The 15883-nt window shown below is 33.9% G+C and overlaps 1 protein-coding gene across 1 annotated transcript in view; it reads right to left on the bottom strand.

Moving 5' to 3' along the window:
• Positions 1 to 937: 937 nt before the first annotated feature.
• Positions 938 to 15883, bottom strand: part of ncln (nicalin) — a 15645-nt gene continuing 699 nt past the window's right edge. Inside the window, exons 2-9 of the mRNA XM_073844540.1 lie at positions 15111 to 15250; positions 11355 to 11578; positions 11155 to 11242; positions 9475 to 9513; positions 6432 to 6592; positions 6298 to 6351; positions 4352 to 4430; positions 938 to 2104 (exon numbers count right to left, since the gene is read on the bottom strand). Coding sequence (XP_073700641.1) covers positions 2042 to 2104; positions 4352 to 4430; positions 6298 to 6351; positions 6432 to 6592; positions 9475 to 9513; positions 11155 to 11242; positions 11355 to 11578; positions 15111 to 15250 — 848 coding nt within the window. The 3' untranslated portion in view covers positions 938 to 2041. The remainder of the gene's footprint in view (positions 2105 to 4351; positions 4431 to 6297; positions 6352 to 6431; positions 6593 to 9474; positions 9514 to 11154; positions 11243 to 11354; positions 11579 to 15110; positions 15251 to 15883) is intronic.

Here is a 15883-nt window from a genome sequence, read left to right as displayed (position 1 = left end):
TCGGCTTTATTCTTGAAATAGTGACTTTGTCCTTTAAATATTTTGACTAAAAAAAAAATAGATAAAAAAAAAATATCACATAATTGCTACGAATTGATTGTCATAATTTTGACTCCATTCTCAAAACATTTCGACTTTATTTTCAAAATATTTTGACTTACAAATCACAATTGCTACAAATTAATTCTCATAATTTTGACTTTATTCTTAAAACATTTCCACCTTTTTCTCTAAAAATTTCAACTTTATTCTGATCATTTCAACTTCTCAAAACATTTCGACTTTATTTTCAAAATATTTCGACTTAAAAATCACAATTGCTACAAATTCTCATAATTTCGCCTCCATTCTTGAAACATTTTGACTTCATTCTTAAACCATTTCCACCTTTTTCTCTAAATATTACGACTTTAAATTTTTTTATTTTAGATGTAAATGTTTTTTAACATGCCACTAAAACGCCGTCACACAGTTTATACTGCTGCTGCTTTGTTTTTTCTATGTACACATCCATTATTTATACAGCAGCCGTGTACCATGGTACTATCGGAGGAGTTTAGTCAGTTTCTGGTCTTAGATATTCTTACCCGTCGTTGTCAAATCACTGGACGAAAACATTGTAGTTAAATGCCGCTGTGGCTAGATGGTAACCCTCATTCTGTGAAACGAGTCAAAATTCAGGTTACCAACTAGCAATAAACGCTAAACGCCACCATGCACTCCATCGATTATGAAAAAAAAATGCTTTCCGCAAGTTCTGGATCGTTTGTTATTCATAGTGGGAATAATTTCATCACGCCGAGTAATCAAAGTTTGTTAATTTTTCTAGAAAAGTGCCAAAAATGAATATCAAAGCCCTGGTGAGTGTTATGAAAAAGCGACATTAATTTCGAGGTGTTTTGCCTGGGGTATATTTTGCTATATCTGGGTTATAAAATGTTATTTAATTAAAATTGCACTGTAATTTCCTACTACTGTTTTTCCTATATAAAATGTATTTTAAAAATAGTAGTACCTTTATACGGATTAATTTAACATGAAGAAATAAGTTATTCGATTTGTTTGAACATTTCTCTTGGACCATTTATTCACTCTTTTTCCTTGATTACGATCCGACCACCAGGAGTGACAGGTGTTGTCTCATTTGTAATGGAACTGTTTTAATAATTCCAGCTGAATTAGTGAATTGAAACCAACTGTGTTGTGTCATGTTTTTTCCATTTAATAAAAACCGTTGAAAGAAAACAACTGCGGTGTGCTCGTAATTCAACAAAAACCTTTTATTTTTAAAGAATCAAGTTCAGGTACCTCTGATTCGAGTTAAATCGAGTTCGGAGGACAAACAAAAAATATTAAATCAGTGCATGTCGAAGCGTTTCAGCTTCCATAAATCCCAATAAATAGCCAAAGCAGACGTGAAGAACGGATGTCAAAAGTAGGGCTGAAGAAGGAAACGGGTGTTTATTAATTAATGTTAGTCTTTTGAGGAAAAATTGTAGGATTAAAGAATCTGCAAAACATGAAATGCCAGGTTTCCAAACATCACATAATCGAGATATATATATATATATATATATATATATATATATATATATAAAATACTCAGCAGTTCGAGTTGAGACTCGCATGAGCGCGTGACGAAGATTGAAGAGCGTCGACAGACTTGTCGACAGACAACCAGCAACGATTTTGGCCCACTTTGTAGTAGCTGCCAGTGAAGAATAACCACACGAGGAAAGGCTTTCGGGAAACACTGCTTAGAAGTACAATCCTCAATTGATTGCGATTCAAATTTAAAACCAAAAACTCTGTTCGAACAATTGCGGATTGTATTTTTAAGGCAACACTGAGAAGAGGAAGACTTGAAGGCTAGCGGAGATGTAGTGGATGAAACTCTTGGCAAGGAAATCAACGGTCATTCTCAAAAAAGTAAACCAATCAATCAAACTAGTGAAATAAAGAAAGCAAACACACTCTTGGCTCTGCTGCGAGACTCCGGCGGCCCCTCGTATTGCAGGTGCGTGAAGAGACGGTCGCAGGGTTAGTGCTGCTTGACCCGAGGAGCCGTGACTCGACGCAGGAGTCCGTACAGAAGGCCGAAATTCTGCAGGAGAAATATGACATTTTAATATGATAATGACAGTTTTATTCAATACCAAACTCACCAAGCCTGCGTTTATTTGATTTTAAAGTACAGCAAAAATAGTAAATATTTTTACTATTTAAAATAACTGCTTTCTATTTGAATATATTTTAAAATGTAATTTATTTCTGCTTTCAAAGCTGAATTTTCAGCTGAAATCGTTCTAATATTCTGATTTGCTGTTTAAGAAACTTTTTTATTATTATCAATATTTAAAACAGTTGAGTACTTTTTTTTTTTTAGGTTTCTTTGATTAATAGAAAGATCCAAAGATCAGCATTTGTGACCCTGGACCACAAAACCAGTCTTAAGTCGCTGGGGTATATTTGTAGCAATAGCCAAAAATACATAGTATGGGTCAAAATTATCGATTTTTCTTTTATGCCAAAAATCATTAGGAAATTCAGTAAAGATCATGTTCCATGAAGATTTTTTTGTAAAATTCCTACTGTAAATATATCAAAATGTAATTTTTGATTAGTAATATGCATTGTTAAGAACTTAATTTGGACAACTTTAAAGGTGATTTTCTCAGTATTTTGATTTTTTTGCATCCTCAGATTCCTGATTTTCAAATAGATGTATCTCAGCCAAGTATTGTCCTATCATAACAAACCATACAGCAATAGAAAGCTTATTTATTGAGCTTTCATATGATGTATATATCTCAGTTTTGTAAAATTTTACCTTATGACTGGTTTTGTGGTGCAGGGTCACATTTATTTGAAATAAAAAGCTTTTTGTAAGATTATACACACTATACTATTCAAAAGTTTGGAGTTTGAATACTTTTATTTAGCAAGGATGCTTTAAATGGATCAAAAGTGATGATAAAGACATTTTATAATGTTACATTAGATTTTTATTTCAGATTAATGCTGTTCCTCTGAACTTTCTATACATCAAAGAAACCTGAAAAAAATTCTACTTGGCTGTTTTCAACACAATAATATATATTTTTTTTTTTTGAGGAGCAAATCGGAACATTAGAAGACTTGAGTAACAATGCTGGAAATTCAGCTTTGAAATAGCAGGAAAAATTACAATTTTAAAATACATTCAAAGAGAAAACAGTTATTTTAAATAGAAGAATATTTCTTTTTTTGTTTTGTTTTTGCTGTATTTTGGATCAAACAATCCAAACAAGCAACAACTGAAACAGAATATAATTTAATAATATAAATATAAAACAAAAAATACAAAAAAAAAAGTTTACTGAAATAAAATCTAAATCTAATTTAATATATGTATATTATTGATATAATGTAAAATATTAACATAATATTTTTTTTCTCCATTCCTTGAAAGAAGACAAAGGCTACCTAAAACAATATGATTTAATAATATATTTATAATATAAATTTAAAATATGTATTAACTTAATTTAAACAATAATAATATGCAACTATGAAGAAAAATCTAAAATCTTCCTATAAATAAAATGTTTACAGAAACCAAAAAATATAAATAAAATGTAATAATATATTTATAATATAAAATAAAATATGAAATATGTATATAAAACTTATTCCATTTAAGCTGTTTGTGAAAATGTTTCTCATTTTCATTAAGCTTAATCTGCTATACTAAAAAAAACTGAAAAAATGAATAAACTATATAAAATTTTTAAAATGATACTCAAAGATTGATACCACAAAATATATATTTTTTATAGTGATGAGTAGAGGAAAGTGCTGAAAACTTAACATAAAAACAATGACAATAAAAAAATGTTGTATTTATGCATGTGTGTGTTTGTGTTTAAATGTATCAATAAATAAATGAATGTATGTATGTGTGTATTTACACACGTTTTATGTAAATTACCATATTCCTATTTTATAGTAGCGTAATAATGGTAATAATATTAAGTATAAACAGAACACTGTTAGTTGCTACATATTTGTACTGTAAAATAAGACAATTATTGTAAAAGTAAATGATTTTATTTTTCTTAAAAACACGGTTTATTTTTATAGTCAATTAATACCACAGCAACATTTCTTGTTATGTTTAATATAGCTATATAGTAATAAAATAACACTGCTGTTAATAATAAAAATTAACATTTTCAAACCACTTCTTCTATTTGAAAAACAAACAAATAGATAAATAAATCAATTAAAAAATACATAATAATTTTAAATTCATGTTTTTTTTAATCAATAAAATCACTGTGCACTAAATGTGCCTGAATATGTGTCTTACCTGAACGGCCAAATACAGCACTCCCAGATAAGATGCGATGCAGACGGCCAGCAGCAGGTCAAAGATCGCTGGTTTTACCCTGTTTCGTTTCAAACACAACATAATTATTTAAACAACCCTGGGTTAAGCATCATTTCATACTTGTTAAAGTTAAACGGGAGTGGGTTATTAACATTATCAACCTCATTCATTTGAAAACTTTGGATTTACAAATGTACTGCGTACAAGCTTGGTGGCTTAAAAATCTGGGTTAAATTTGTAACTAACCAAAACAATATCTCACTTGCTAATCCCGGATTGAAGGAGTAGTTCACTCTCAGAACAAAGATTTACAGATAATGTACTCGCCCCCTTGACATCCAAGATGTTCATGTCTTTCTTTCTTCAGTCGTAAGGAAATTGTTTTCTGAGGATAACATTTCAGGGTTTCTCTCCATATAGTGGACGTCTATGGTGCCCCCGAGTGGTAGACAAAATGGTCCATATCCATATTTATTCAATGGATAGCCTTTTGAAGTTTCATCAAACTAAGAGCTTTATTTAAGTCTTTCAAAAAACAACCCTTACACAATAGTAGGGGACTGAATTAATATCCGCATATGAAGTATAATGGTCTCTCATTGTCTCTGAGAGAACGCACGTCAGATGCAGAAAGCACTGTCAGTTTTTACTTTCACTTTGACATATTGCGCAGTTTTCACGTTGCTTGTGTGATATCCATTGGCTCACCTCCACGGTTTAAAACATAAATATTTATAAGAATACAGTAAATAGAAAAGACATATTTTTTAAATATTGTGACGTAACACCAACGTAAGGCCATTGTTTTTGCATCAACATACTGTTTCGGTGATAAAAGTCTTTCGGCCGAAAACCGAAAATGCACTTTTGGGCCATTTTCGGCCGAAAATTTTCGGTGGCCGAATATTCGGTGCATCCCTACTTTTAACCTCAAATGCTCGTCTCGTCTAGCTCGGCCAAGCCGAGCGTTTGAGGTTAGAAAGTGCATAAATGTTTATTTATGAAAATGACTGATCCTTTCAGTAGATAAGACCCTTCTTCCTCGTCTGTTTAGAGTCCTTTGAAGCTGCTTTTTGGAAGTCCAAACTCGGGGGCACCATACTGCCCTACAAAGCGAAAAGGCAGTAACTACGCCGAGTGCAGAACTGAGAAAAATGACTTTAAAGTTATCCTGTCAGCCAGCCTGTTATCCAATGTTAAAACCGTCCCATGAGGATGCCGCCAAATCACACACATTTGAGATATTTTGTCACATAACAAAGGATGCCTTGAATGTCATGAAAATGATAATAACTAGTGCTGTCAAACGATTAATCGCGATTAATCGCATCCAAAATAAAAGTTGTTGTTTACATAAAATATGTGAGTGTGCTGTGTATATTTAATATGTATATATAAGTACACACATATGCATGGATGTATTTAAGAAAAATTTTATGTTTATATATTAAATATATTTATATATTATATTAATTATATGAATAAAAATGTATTTCACAATAAATATAGAAAATATTCTCAAAATATATACTGTATGTGTGTATTTATATAACAATAAATATACACAGTACACACACATATATTATGTAAACAACAACTTTTATTTTGGATGCGATTAATCGCGATTAATCGTTTGACAGCACTAATAATAATTCATTCTTGACCAAAAATGTAGTTACTGCCTTTTTGCTTTGTAGGGCAGCATAGACGTCAAGTATATGGAGAGAAATCCTGGAATGTCAAAAAAAAAAAAAAAAAAAAAAAAAAACATTTCTTTACGACTGAAGAAAGAAAGACATGAACATCTTGGATGACAAGGAGATGAGTAAATTATCTGTAAATTGCTGTTCTGAGAGTGAACTACTCCTTTAACAAATCAAACCTTGATAGTTCTAACAGTGTGCTAAAATCACTGGCAATCTCACCTGTAAGCGTTCATGGTCTGCTTGAGTTGATCATAAAAGACAAATTCAGGGTCCCTGTTAAAAACCAAAACACAACGATTAATCTCTGAATATTCATTTCCAATCAGCGTCGGATCGCCGCCGCGCTGATTCACCTCTTGTCGGCTCGGACCAGATGCCTCTTGACGTCCTTCAGATAGCGGTTCATGTGATACTCCAGCGTGTTCACGATGCTGCTGTCTTTGTCCACCAGCTGGGCGGCTCGCGGTTGAGCCGTCAGCCAGTCCACCAGCGACGCCAGCTGATCCTCCTGCACCTGCTGACGGAAACGCACAACCAAACTTAAACAGCGATAAACCAACCAGACACAACAAATAGAGTTGGGGTACTTGGACTCGAGTCCGGTCTGGAGTTCAATTTTTAGCGGACTCGGACTTGTCACAGACTCGGATGCATTTTGACTCGGACTCAAGCTTTTCAGACTCCAGCCAAGTCCAGGGACAGTTGACGGAAATTTTACTGACTCGATGCATTATTACGAAAGTGACATTCAGTATTCGCACGTGTTTAAAAGTCTTGCCAGTACTTGAAAGCCTGCTGGTTTCTTTGCATACCCACACCCAAAGCGTGCTCGCCGAAAGCGCCTCTCAGTCAGCGTGCAAATGCTGAATAAATTTTCTCTTGCATGTTATTGCTACACACTTACACGAAAAGTTATGTCAAAAAGCACCGTCTTGGAGAGTATTCATGCAAATGCAGTCGGTTTCGTCTTGAGTGAATTTAAACAGTTGGGAGAAATACAGATATGTCACAAAACATGATGCAGCAGACTGCGTCGTATTAAATTTGCCTATTTAATCTCACAATTCTGAATTTTTTTTTTATATGTTGTTTGTATTTCGGACTTTATTACTCAAATTAACTCAACAGAGTTTTCTGAGGGGAAAAATGTCAGAGGTGTGGGATTTAAACTCATGATTTTGAGCTGAGGGGAAAAGGGAGAATGTCCTTTCTTATCAAAATTGTGAGATGTAATCTCGGAATTGTGAAAATAAAGTCAGAATTTTGAAATATAAACTCAAATTAACTTTTTTTTACTCTTTTATTCCATGGCCTCCATAGACTGCTACTTAAAAACTGTCCCATCACAGCCTCATTTTCATCCAAGATAAAAAAAAAAAAATCAAAATGCCATCTACCCTGTCTAAGGTACTACCATTCGTCATATAAAACCCAAAACAGCCAAAATCAGAGATAAGAGGTGAATTTTCTGCTCCTCGGGTCTCATTCACTAATCTTCCTACCCACTCCGTTGAATTTAAACATTTACTATATAACAGCAAAAAAAGTTAAGTCCTGTCCAGTCCTATAACTTTTGACATTCTAAAAGCTGTTTCACTCTGAAATATGTCACAAAACATAAGTTATAACTTCTGTTACATGACTTTAAAGTTTGCTGAGCAGGACACTAATTATAAGATGGTGTGAAATCCAAAATCCAAATGGCAATATGCAATAGCGGTTTGCTTTTTGTTACATTTAAATTGTCATGGCCTTATTCTAGTTGTAAAGGTTAAAACAAGGTTCAGATACTGAAAAACACTAGTGTTTAGTTGGACTCGGACTCGAATGGTTAAAGACTCGGACTCGCCGCATTTTGGACTCGGACTCGAATGGTTAAAGACTCGGACTCGCCGCATTTTGGACTCGGACTCGAATGGTTAAAGACTCGGACTCGCCTCATTTTGGACTCGGACTCGAATGGTTAAAGACTCGGACTCGCCCCATCTTGGACTCGGACTCGAATGGTTAAAGACTCGGACTCGCCCCATTTTGGACTCGGACTCGAATGGTTAAAGACTCGGACTCGCCTCATTTTGGACTCAGACTCGAATGGTTAAAGACTCGGACTCGCCGCATTTTGGACTCGGACTCGAATGGTTAAAGACTCGGACTCGCCGCATTTTGGACTCGGACTCGAATGGTTAAAGACTCGGACTCGCCCCATCTTGGACTCGGACTCGAATGGTTAAAGACTCGGACTCGCCCCATTTTGGACTCGGACTCGAATGGTTAAAGACTCGGACTCGCCGCATTTTGGACTCGGACTCGAATGGTTAAAGACTCGGACTCGCCGCATTTTGGACTCGGACTCGAATGGTTAAAGACTCGGACTCGCCCCATCTTGGACTCGGACTCGAATGGTTAAAGACTCGGACTCGCCGCATTTTGGACTCGGACTCGAATGGTTAAAGACTCGGACTCGCCCCATCTTGGACTCGGACTCGAATGGTTAAAGACTCGGACTCGCCCCATTTTGGACTCGGACTCGAATGGTTAAAGACTCGGACTCGCCGCATTTTGGACTCGGACTCGAATGGTTAAAGACTCGGACTCGCCGCATTTTGGACTCTGACTCGAATGGTTAAAGACTCGGACTCGCCTCATTTTGGACTCGGACTCGAATGGTTAAAGACTCGGACTCGCCGCATTTTGGACTCGGACTCGAATGGTTAAAGACTCGGACTCGCCGCATTTTGGATTCGGACTCGAATGGTTAAAGACTCGGACTCGCCGCATTTTGGATTCGGACTCGAATGGTTAAAGACTCGGACTCGCCCCATTTTGGACTCGGACTCGAATGGTTAAAGACTCGGACTCGCCCCATTTTGGACTCGGACTCGAATGGTTAAAGACTCGGACTCGCCCCATTTTGGACTCGGACTCGAATGGTTAAAGACTCGGACTCGCCCCATTTTGGATTCGGACTCGAATGGTTAAAGACTCGGACTCGCCCCATTTTGGACTCGGACTCGAATGGTTAAAGACTCGGACTCGCCGCATTTTGGACTCGGACTCGAATGGTTAAAGACTCGGACTCGCCCCATTTTGGACTCGGACTCGAATGGCTAAAGACTCGGACTCGCCGCATTTTGGACTCGGACTCGAATGGTTAAAGACTCGGACTCGCCGCATTTTGGACTCGGACTCGAATGGTTAAAGACTCGGACTCGACTTATGTGGACTCGACCCAACACTAACAACAAATCTGCACTCAAAGCAAAAATGCTGGCAAATGCACACATATGATGACTTAAAATATTGCAGCTCAGTAGGTTTTGGGAGCGAGGGCTGTTCAATACAACTCTGAGGGTTCAAACATGGTATTTTTGATTGATTGTTTTCTTTCATACTCACCATCTGTTCAGTAAAGATCTCCAGGTCTCCGTCGACACCCTGCGTGACACAAAAAAAAAATGATCACACCATTAAAAGACAATTTGAGCTTTATGATGGACAGTGTTAGAGATGCACGATTAATCCATATAAACCATATTTGTGGTATGGTTCAGTGCAATTATGAAGCACAACTACGTAAATATGTAAATATACACTACAAGTCAATTAGGATTTTATTTATTTGTATTTTTTTTAAGAAGTCTCTTCTGTTCACCAAGCCTGTATAAAACAGTAAAATTTTAAATATATATTTACTATTTAAAACAACTTTTCTATTTTAACATATTTCAACATTTAATTTATTTGTGTAATTTCAAAGATGATTTTTTTTTTGTGATTTTGGTCTGTGTGTGTAAGAGTGAAGGAAATCAGTTTTTCACAGTTTGTATACTAAAATTTTTTTTTTTCTTAATTTTTTATGGACAAATATCTTAAAATCAAATTATAATCAAATAGCAAAGACCTTATTTATTTAATCATGCACTGCGTATTTTAGCTGTATTGTAAAATAAATTATATTATTTTTATAAATTATTTTAAGTTATATTTTATTAGTTTATTATACAGTCATAAATATAACCATAGTAATATTTTGTATTCAGTTTAATATTAATTTAGTTTCAACAATAATAATAATAAGAGCAGCAAACCTGACACCTGACTGTTTAAAAAACAACACAAAACTCAATTTTTAATCAGAAATATAAATGCAATGGACGAAAAACACAAAAGATACATGAAAAATAAAAAATAAAATTAATCAGAAGAGAAAATGAACAAAAATATAAAAATAATTTTATAAATAAAAACTATATACAAAATTATAGACAATTAAAAAAAGTCAAATGTCAGATCTCTCTCTCTCTCTCAAATTAAGCTTTTATTTTTTTTATTTTATATATAAAATTATATAAAACTCTTATATAAAATTATACAATTTTATAGACGTAATTAAAAAGACAAACTAAATTACAAAAACTTAAATATATATCAAATTATAAATAAAAACATTCAAACATTCAAAATATAAACAAAAAAATTCTGTCAAATATATAAATATATATTAAATAAAAACTATATTATAAGCATATATATAATTATATATTGTTATGTAATTTCTAGTAATTTTATACATATATACACACATTATATATACATATATAGATTTTAATAATTATATATATATATATATATATATATATATATATATATATATATATATAAAAATCTACATAATATATGAAAAATATAAACTAGAACCATAATTATTTAATTTTTTAAAACGTATATTAAATAAAAAAAGACAAAAAAACTTAAATATATCAAAATATAAATGAAAACCACAATTATTTAGTTTCTTAAAAACGTTTATAAAATAAAAAACGAAATATTAATGAAAACTCAATGATAAACCTCAACGATACTAAACACTCAAATATTACAAACATATTCCATCACAGTACTTTAAATTCGCAATCTATATCAGAGAAGGGAAGAAAATAACATAAAAAAAAGCTAAAGGCAAGCAGATTTGTTTTGTGTTGATTTCAACTTAATGGTTGTACATCTACCACAGACTTCATTTTTCATCTAATTTATTTGCCTACATAAAGCGTAGAGACACAAAGACAACATTACCTTCTCCGTCAGGTTGTATATGACTCTCGCCAGCGTTTCGGCGATGACTTTAGTGTTGCGACTGAGCTTCGCCAGATCCACGTGAGGCCTGAGAAACACAATCAACAGAAAACAAAGTCATCCACCAAACCGACCAATGGGCAGCGAGGGAGGGAACTAGTCGTCGGGGCGACAGAGAGAGAGCACCAATCATCACCCACCCAGCGGTGGCCTCTCCCGCCCCCTCCAGAGAGGACGACACTGACCGCATGTCCATGATGGAGTGGCGCGCGGGGCTGCGGTGGCTCTCCAGGTGGGACAGGGTGAAGGCGGGCAGGCGGCGGATGCCGAAGCGCTCGTGCTCCCAGGCCAGCGTATCGTCGGCCAGGTTGATCTTCTTGTGGACCATGGAGAACTTCAGGTCGGGGTGCTGAACGGCCACAATCTAATAACAGGACACATTGATGAACGGCCAATAAAGAGCAGTGTTGTTTTTGACAACCATCTTAGATTTAGTCATAGTCTTAGTCTTTTGGACTAAAATGCTTCTTAGTTTTAGTCAAATTTTAGTCACTTCTATATGTGATAGTTTTAGTCCAATTTTAGTTGACGAAAAGTCAAGAAGGTTTTAGTCTAGTTTTAGTCAACGAAAAGTCAAAAAGGTTTTAGTCTAGTTTTAGTCGACGAAAAGTCAAGAAGGTTTTAGTCTAGTTTTAGTCGACGAAAAGTCAAAAAGGTTTTAGTCTAGTTTTAGTCAACGAAAAGTCAAAAAGGTTTTAGTCTAGTTTTAGTTGACGAAAAGTCAAAAAAGTTTTAGTCTAGTTTTAGTCGACGAAAAGTCAAAAAAGTTTTAGTCTAGTTTTAGTCGACGAAAAGTCAAAAAGGTTTTAGTCTAGTTTTAGTCGACGAAAAGTCAAAAAGGTTTTAGTCTAGTTTTAGTCGACGAAAAGTCAAAAAAGTTTTAGTCTAGTTTTAGTCGACGAAAAGTCAAAAAGGTTTTAGTCTAGTTTTAGTCGACGAAAAGTCAAAAAAGTTTTAGTCTAGTTTTAGTCGACGAAAAGTCAAAAAGGTTTTAGTCTAGTTTTAGTCGACGAAAAGTCAAAAAGGTTTTAGTCTAGTTTTAGTTGACAAAGTCAAAAAGGTTTTAGTCTAGTTTTAGTCGACGAAAAGTGAAGAAGGTTTTAGTCGACGAAAAGTCAAGAAGGTTTTAGTCTAGTTTTAGTTGACGAAAAGTCAAGAAGGTTTTAGTCTAGTTTTAGTCGACGAAAAGTCAAGAAGGTTTTAGCCTAGTTTTAGTCGACAAAGTCAAAAAGGTTTTAGTCTAGTTTTAGTCGACGAAAAGTCAAAAAGGTTTTAGTTGACGAAAAGTCAAAAAGGTTTTAGTCTAGTTTTAGTCGACGAAAAGTCAAAAAGGTTTTAGTCGACGAAAAGTCAAGAAGGTTTTAGTCTAGTTTTAGTTGACGAAAAGTCAAAAAGGTTTTAGTCTAGTTTTAGTCGACGAAAAGTCAAGAAGGTTTTAGTCTAGTTTTAGTCGACGAAAAGTCAAAAAGGTTTTAGTCGACGAAAAGTCAAGAAGGTTTTAGTCTAGTTTTAGTCGACGAAAAGTCAAAAAGGTTTTAGTCTAGTTTTAGTCGACGAAAAGTCAAAAAGGTTTTAGTCTAGTTTTAGTCGACGAAAAGTCAAGAAGGTTTTAGTCTAGTTTTAGTCGACGAAAAGTCAAAAAGGTTTTAGTCTAGTTTTAGTTGACGAAAAGTCAAAAAGGTTTTAGTCTAGTTTTAGTCGACGAAAAGTCAAAAAGGTTTTAGTCTAGTTTTAGTCGACGAAAAGTCAAAAAGGTTTTAGTCTAGTTTTAGTCGACGAAAAGTCAAGAAGGTTTTAGTCTAGTTTTAGTCGACGAAAAGTCAAAAAGGTTTTAGTCTAGTTTTAGTTGACGAAAAGTCAAAAAGGTTTTAGTCTAGTTTTAGTCGACGAAAAGTCAAGAAGGTTTTAGTCTACAGTAGTCAACATTCGAAGTGGATCAAAACCTTTCATCAAATTTGTCCTAAGACCAAAAAGAATACCCGTTCTTATCTTAGGACAACTTTTGATTAACTTTTTTGATCCACTTCGAATGTTGACTACTGTAGTTTTAGTCGACGAAAAGTCAAAAAGGTTTTAGTCTAGTTTTAGTCGACGAAAAGTCAAAAAGGTTTTAGTCTAGTTTTAGTTGACGAAAAGTCAAGAAGGTGTTAGTCTAGTTTTAGTCGACGAAAAGTCAAGAAGGTTTTAGTCTAGTTTTAGTCGACGAAAAGTCAAAAAGGTTTTAGTCTAGTTTTAGTCGACGAAAAGTCAAAAAGGTTTTAGTCTAGTTTTAGTCGACGAAAAGTCAAAAAGGTTTTAGTCTAGTTTTAGTCGACGAAAAGTCAAAAAGGTTTTAGTCTAGTTTTAGTCGACGAAAAGTCAAAAAGGTTTTAGTCTAGTTTTAGTCGACGAAAAGTCAAGAAGGTTTTAGTCTAGTTTTAGTCGATGAAAAGTCAAAAAGGTTTTAGTCTAGTTTTAGTTGACGAAAAGTCAAAAAGGTTTTAGTCTAGTTTTAGTCGACGAAAAGTCAAAAAGGTTTTAGTCTAGTTTCAGTTGACGAAAAGTCAAAAAGGTTTTAGTCTAGTTTTAGTCGACGAAAAGTCAAAAAGGTTTTAGTCTAGTTTTAGTCGACGAAAAGTCAAAAAGGTTTTAGTCTAGTTTTAGTCGACGAAAAGTCAAAAAGGTTTTAGTCTAGTTTTAGTCAACGAAAAGTCAAAAAGGTTTTAGTCTAGTTTTAGTCAACGAAAAGTCAAAAAAGTTTTAGTCTAGTTTTAGTCGACGAAAAGGCAAAAAGGTTTTAGTCTAGTTTTAGTCAACGAAAAGTCAAAAAAGTTTTAGTCTAGTTTTAGTCGACGAAAAGTCAAAAAAGTTTTAGTCTAGTTTTAGTCGACGAAAAGTCAAAAAAGTTTTAGTCTAGTTTTAGTCGACGAAAAGGCAAAAAGGTTTTAGTCTAGTTTTAGTCAACGAAAAGTCAAAAAAGTTTTAGTCTAGTTTTAGTCGACGAAAAGTCAAAAAAGTTTTAGTCTAGTTTTAGTCGACGAAAAGTCAAAAAGGTTTTAGTCTAGTTTTAGTCAACGAAAAGTCAAAAAGGTTTTAGTCTAGTTTTAGTCAACGAAAAGTCAAAAAAGTTTTAGTCTAGTTTTAGTCGACGAAAAGGCAAAAAGGTTTTAGTCTAGTTTTAGTCGACGAAAAGTCAAAAAAGTTTTAGTCTAGTTTTAGTCGACGAAAAGTCAAAAAAGTTTTAGTCTAGTTTTAGTCGACGAAAAGTCAAAAAGGTTTTAGTCTAGTTTTAGTCGACGAAAAGTCAAAAAGGTTTTAGTCTAGTTTTAGTCAAAAAAAGGGGAAAAAAGTAGTCTTTTAACAAATTAATGTAGGTCAGTAAGTATTTCGCTGTTGGGTAGTGTCACTTATAAGTTCTGAAAATAGCAGATCTATAGTTCAACACAATGTGAGCTTCCGGATCGACTATTTTCACCAATAATTACAATAATGAAGGAATGTTTTAGAACATAAAAGACAAACAAGGATGGATTGCTAAAACGGCTTGCCATACTAGTATAGCAAAGAGTATTTAATGCTAAAACGGCTTGCCATAGCGTCAGATACTTTTTAAGTTTTAATTGGCATGCACAATAAGCGGAAATGTCATGCATTTTAAACGTCTGACGGACCACCCACTAACATTTGTCTATTCTCGTCTCGTCAACGAAAACTCACACACGTCTCGTCATGTTTTAGTCATCAACGAGCCATTTTTATCTCGTCATCGTCTCGTTATCGTCATGAAAAAAAGTGGCGTCAACGAAATGATTTCGTCATCGTCATCGTTGACGAAAACAACACTGATAGGGAGTAAACATGATGTTGTGAGGAGTACACAATGTGTTTGTTAGTAGATTGAGAGCGGATAATCTTACAGTCTCTAGTTCTTTGAGCAGAGCGTGCTGCGGGCTTCCTTCTTTCGGTGGCTTGGACACGTGGAGGTAAAGATCGTCGCTGTTACCCAGCGTGTCCAGACACAAGACAAACGCCACGTTGTCCTGGAGCAGACTGGAATCTGAAAGACAAGGGCGAAGTCAATTTATAACATGTTACAAGGCGTCTTAATTGGGTTTGATGCTTTTTTCCCATTCAAGGATTTTTTTTTTCAGCTTTGAATTTGCTGCTTATTATTATTTTGATGCTACGTAGCAGTTAAGTTACTCCTTGGAATTGTAACTGTGAAAAAAAAAAAAAAAGTATTTAGCAAAAATTATAAAATATTTGTAAAATTATCAGATAATTAGTTTGTCCTTAAAAAAAGAGACGTAAAGAGGCATTTACAGGGTAAATTATCTAAACTGGTTAGAATACAAAAAGGACAATAGGTTTTGATATATTTTAGATTCATATATATGAAAAATTAAAAAAAAAAAAACACAATTTAAATGACAATTATTTTTTTTTTAAATTACAAATTTATAGACATGATTGTAACAAATGAAAAAGGACAAAAACACACACACACACATATATATATATATATATATATATATATATATATATGACCATTTTAACCAATTAAAAATGCAAAAATAATTATATAATAAGAACTATTATTATTTTGATTTTTTCATACATCTAAAATATAAGAAAATGACATACGATATAAAAAATTCTAAATAAATAAAAACTGTTTAAAAACACATTT

The sequence above is a fragment of the Garra rufa genome, chromosome 7, assembly GCF_049309525.1.
Source record: "Garra rufa chromosome 7, GarRuf1.0, whole genome shotgun sequence".
NCBI lineage: Eukaryota > Metazoa > Chordata > Actinopteri > Cypriniformes > Cyprinidae > Garra > Garra rufa.
This window is presented reverse-complemented; position numbering and strand designations above follow the sequence as displayed.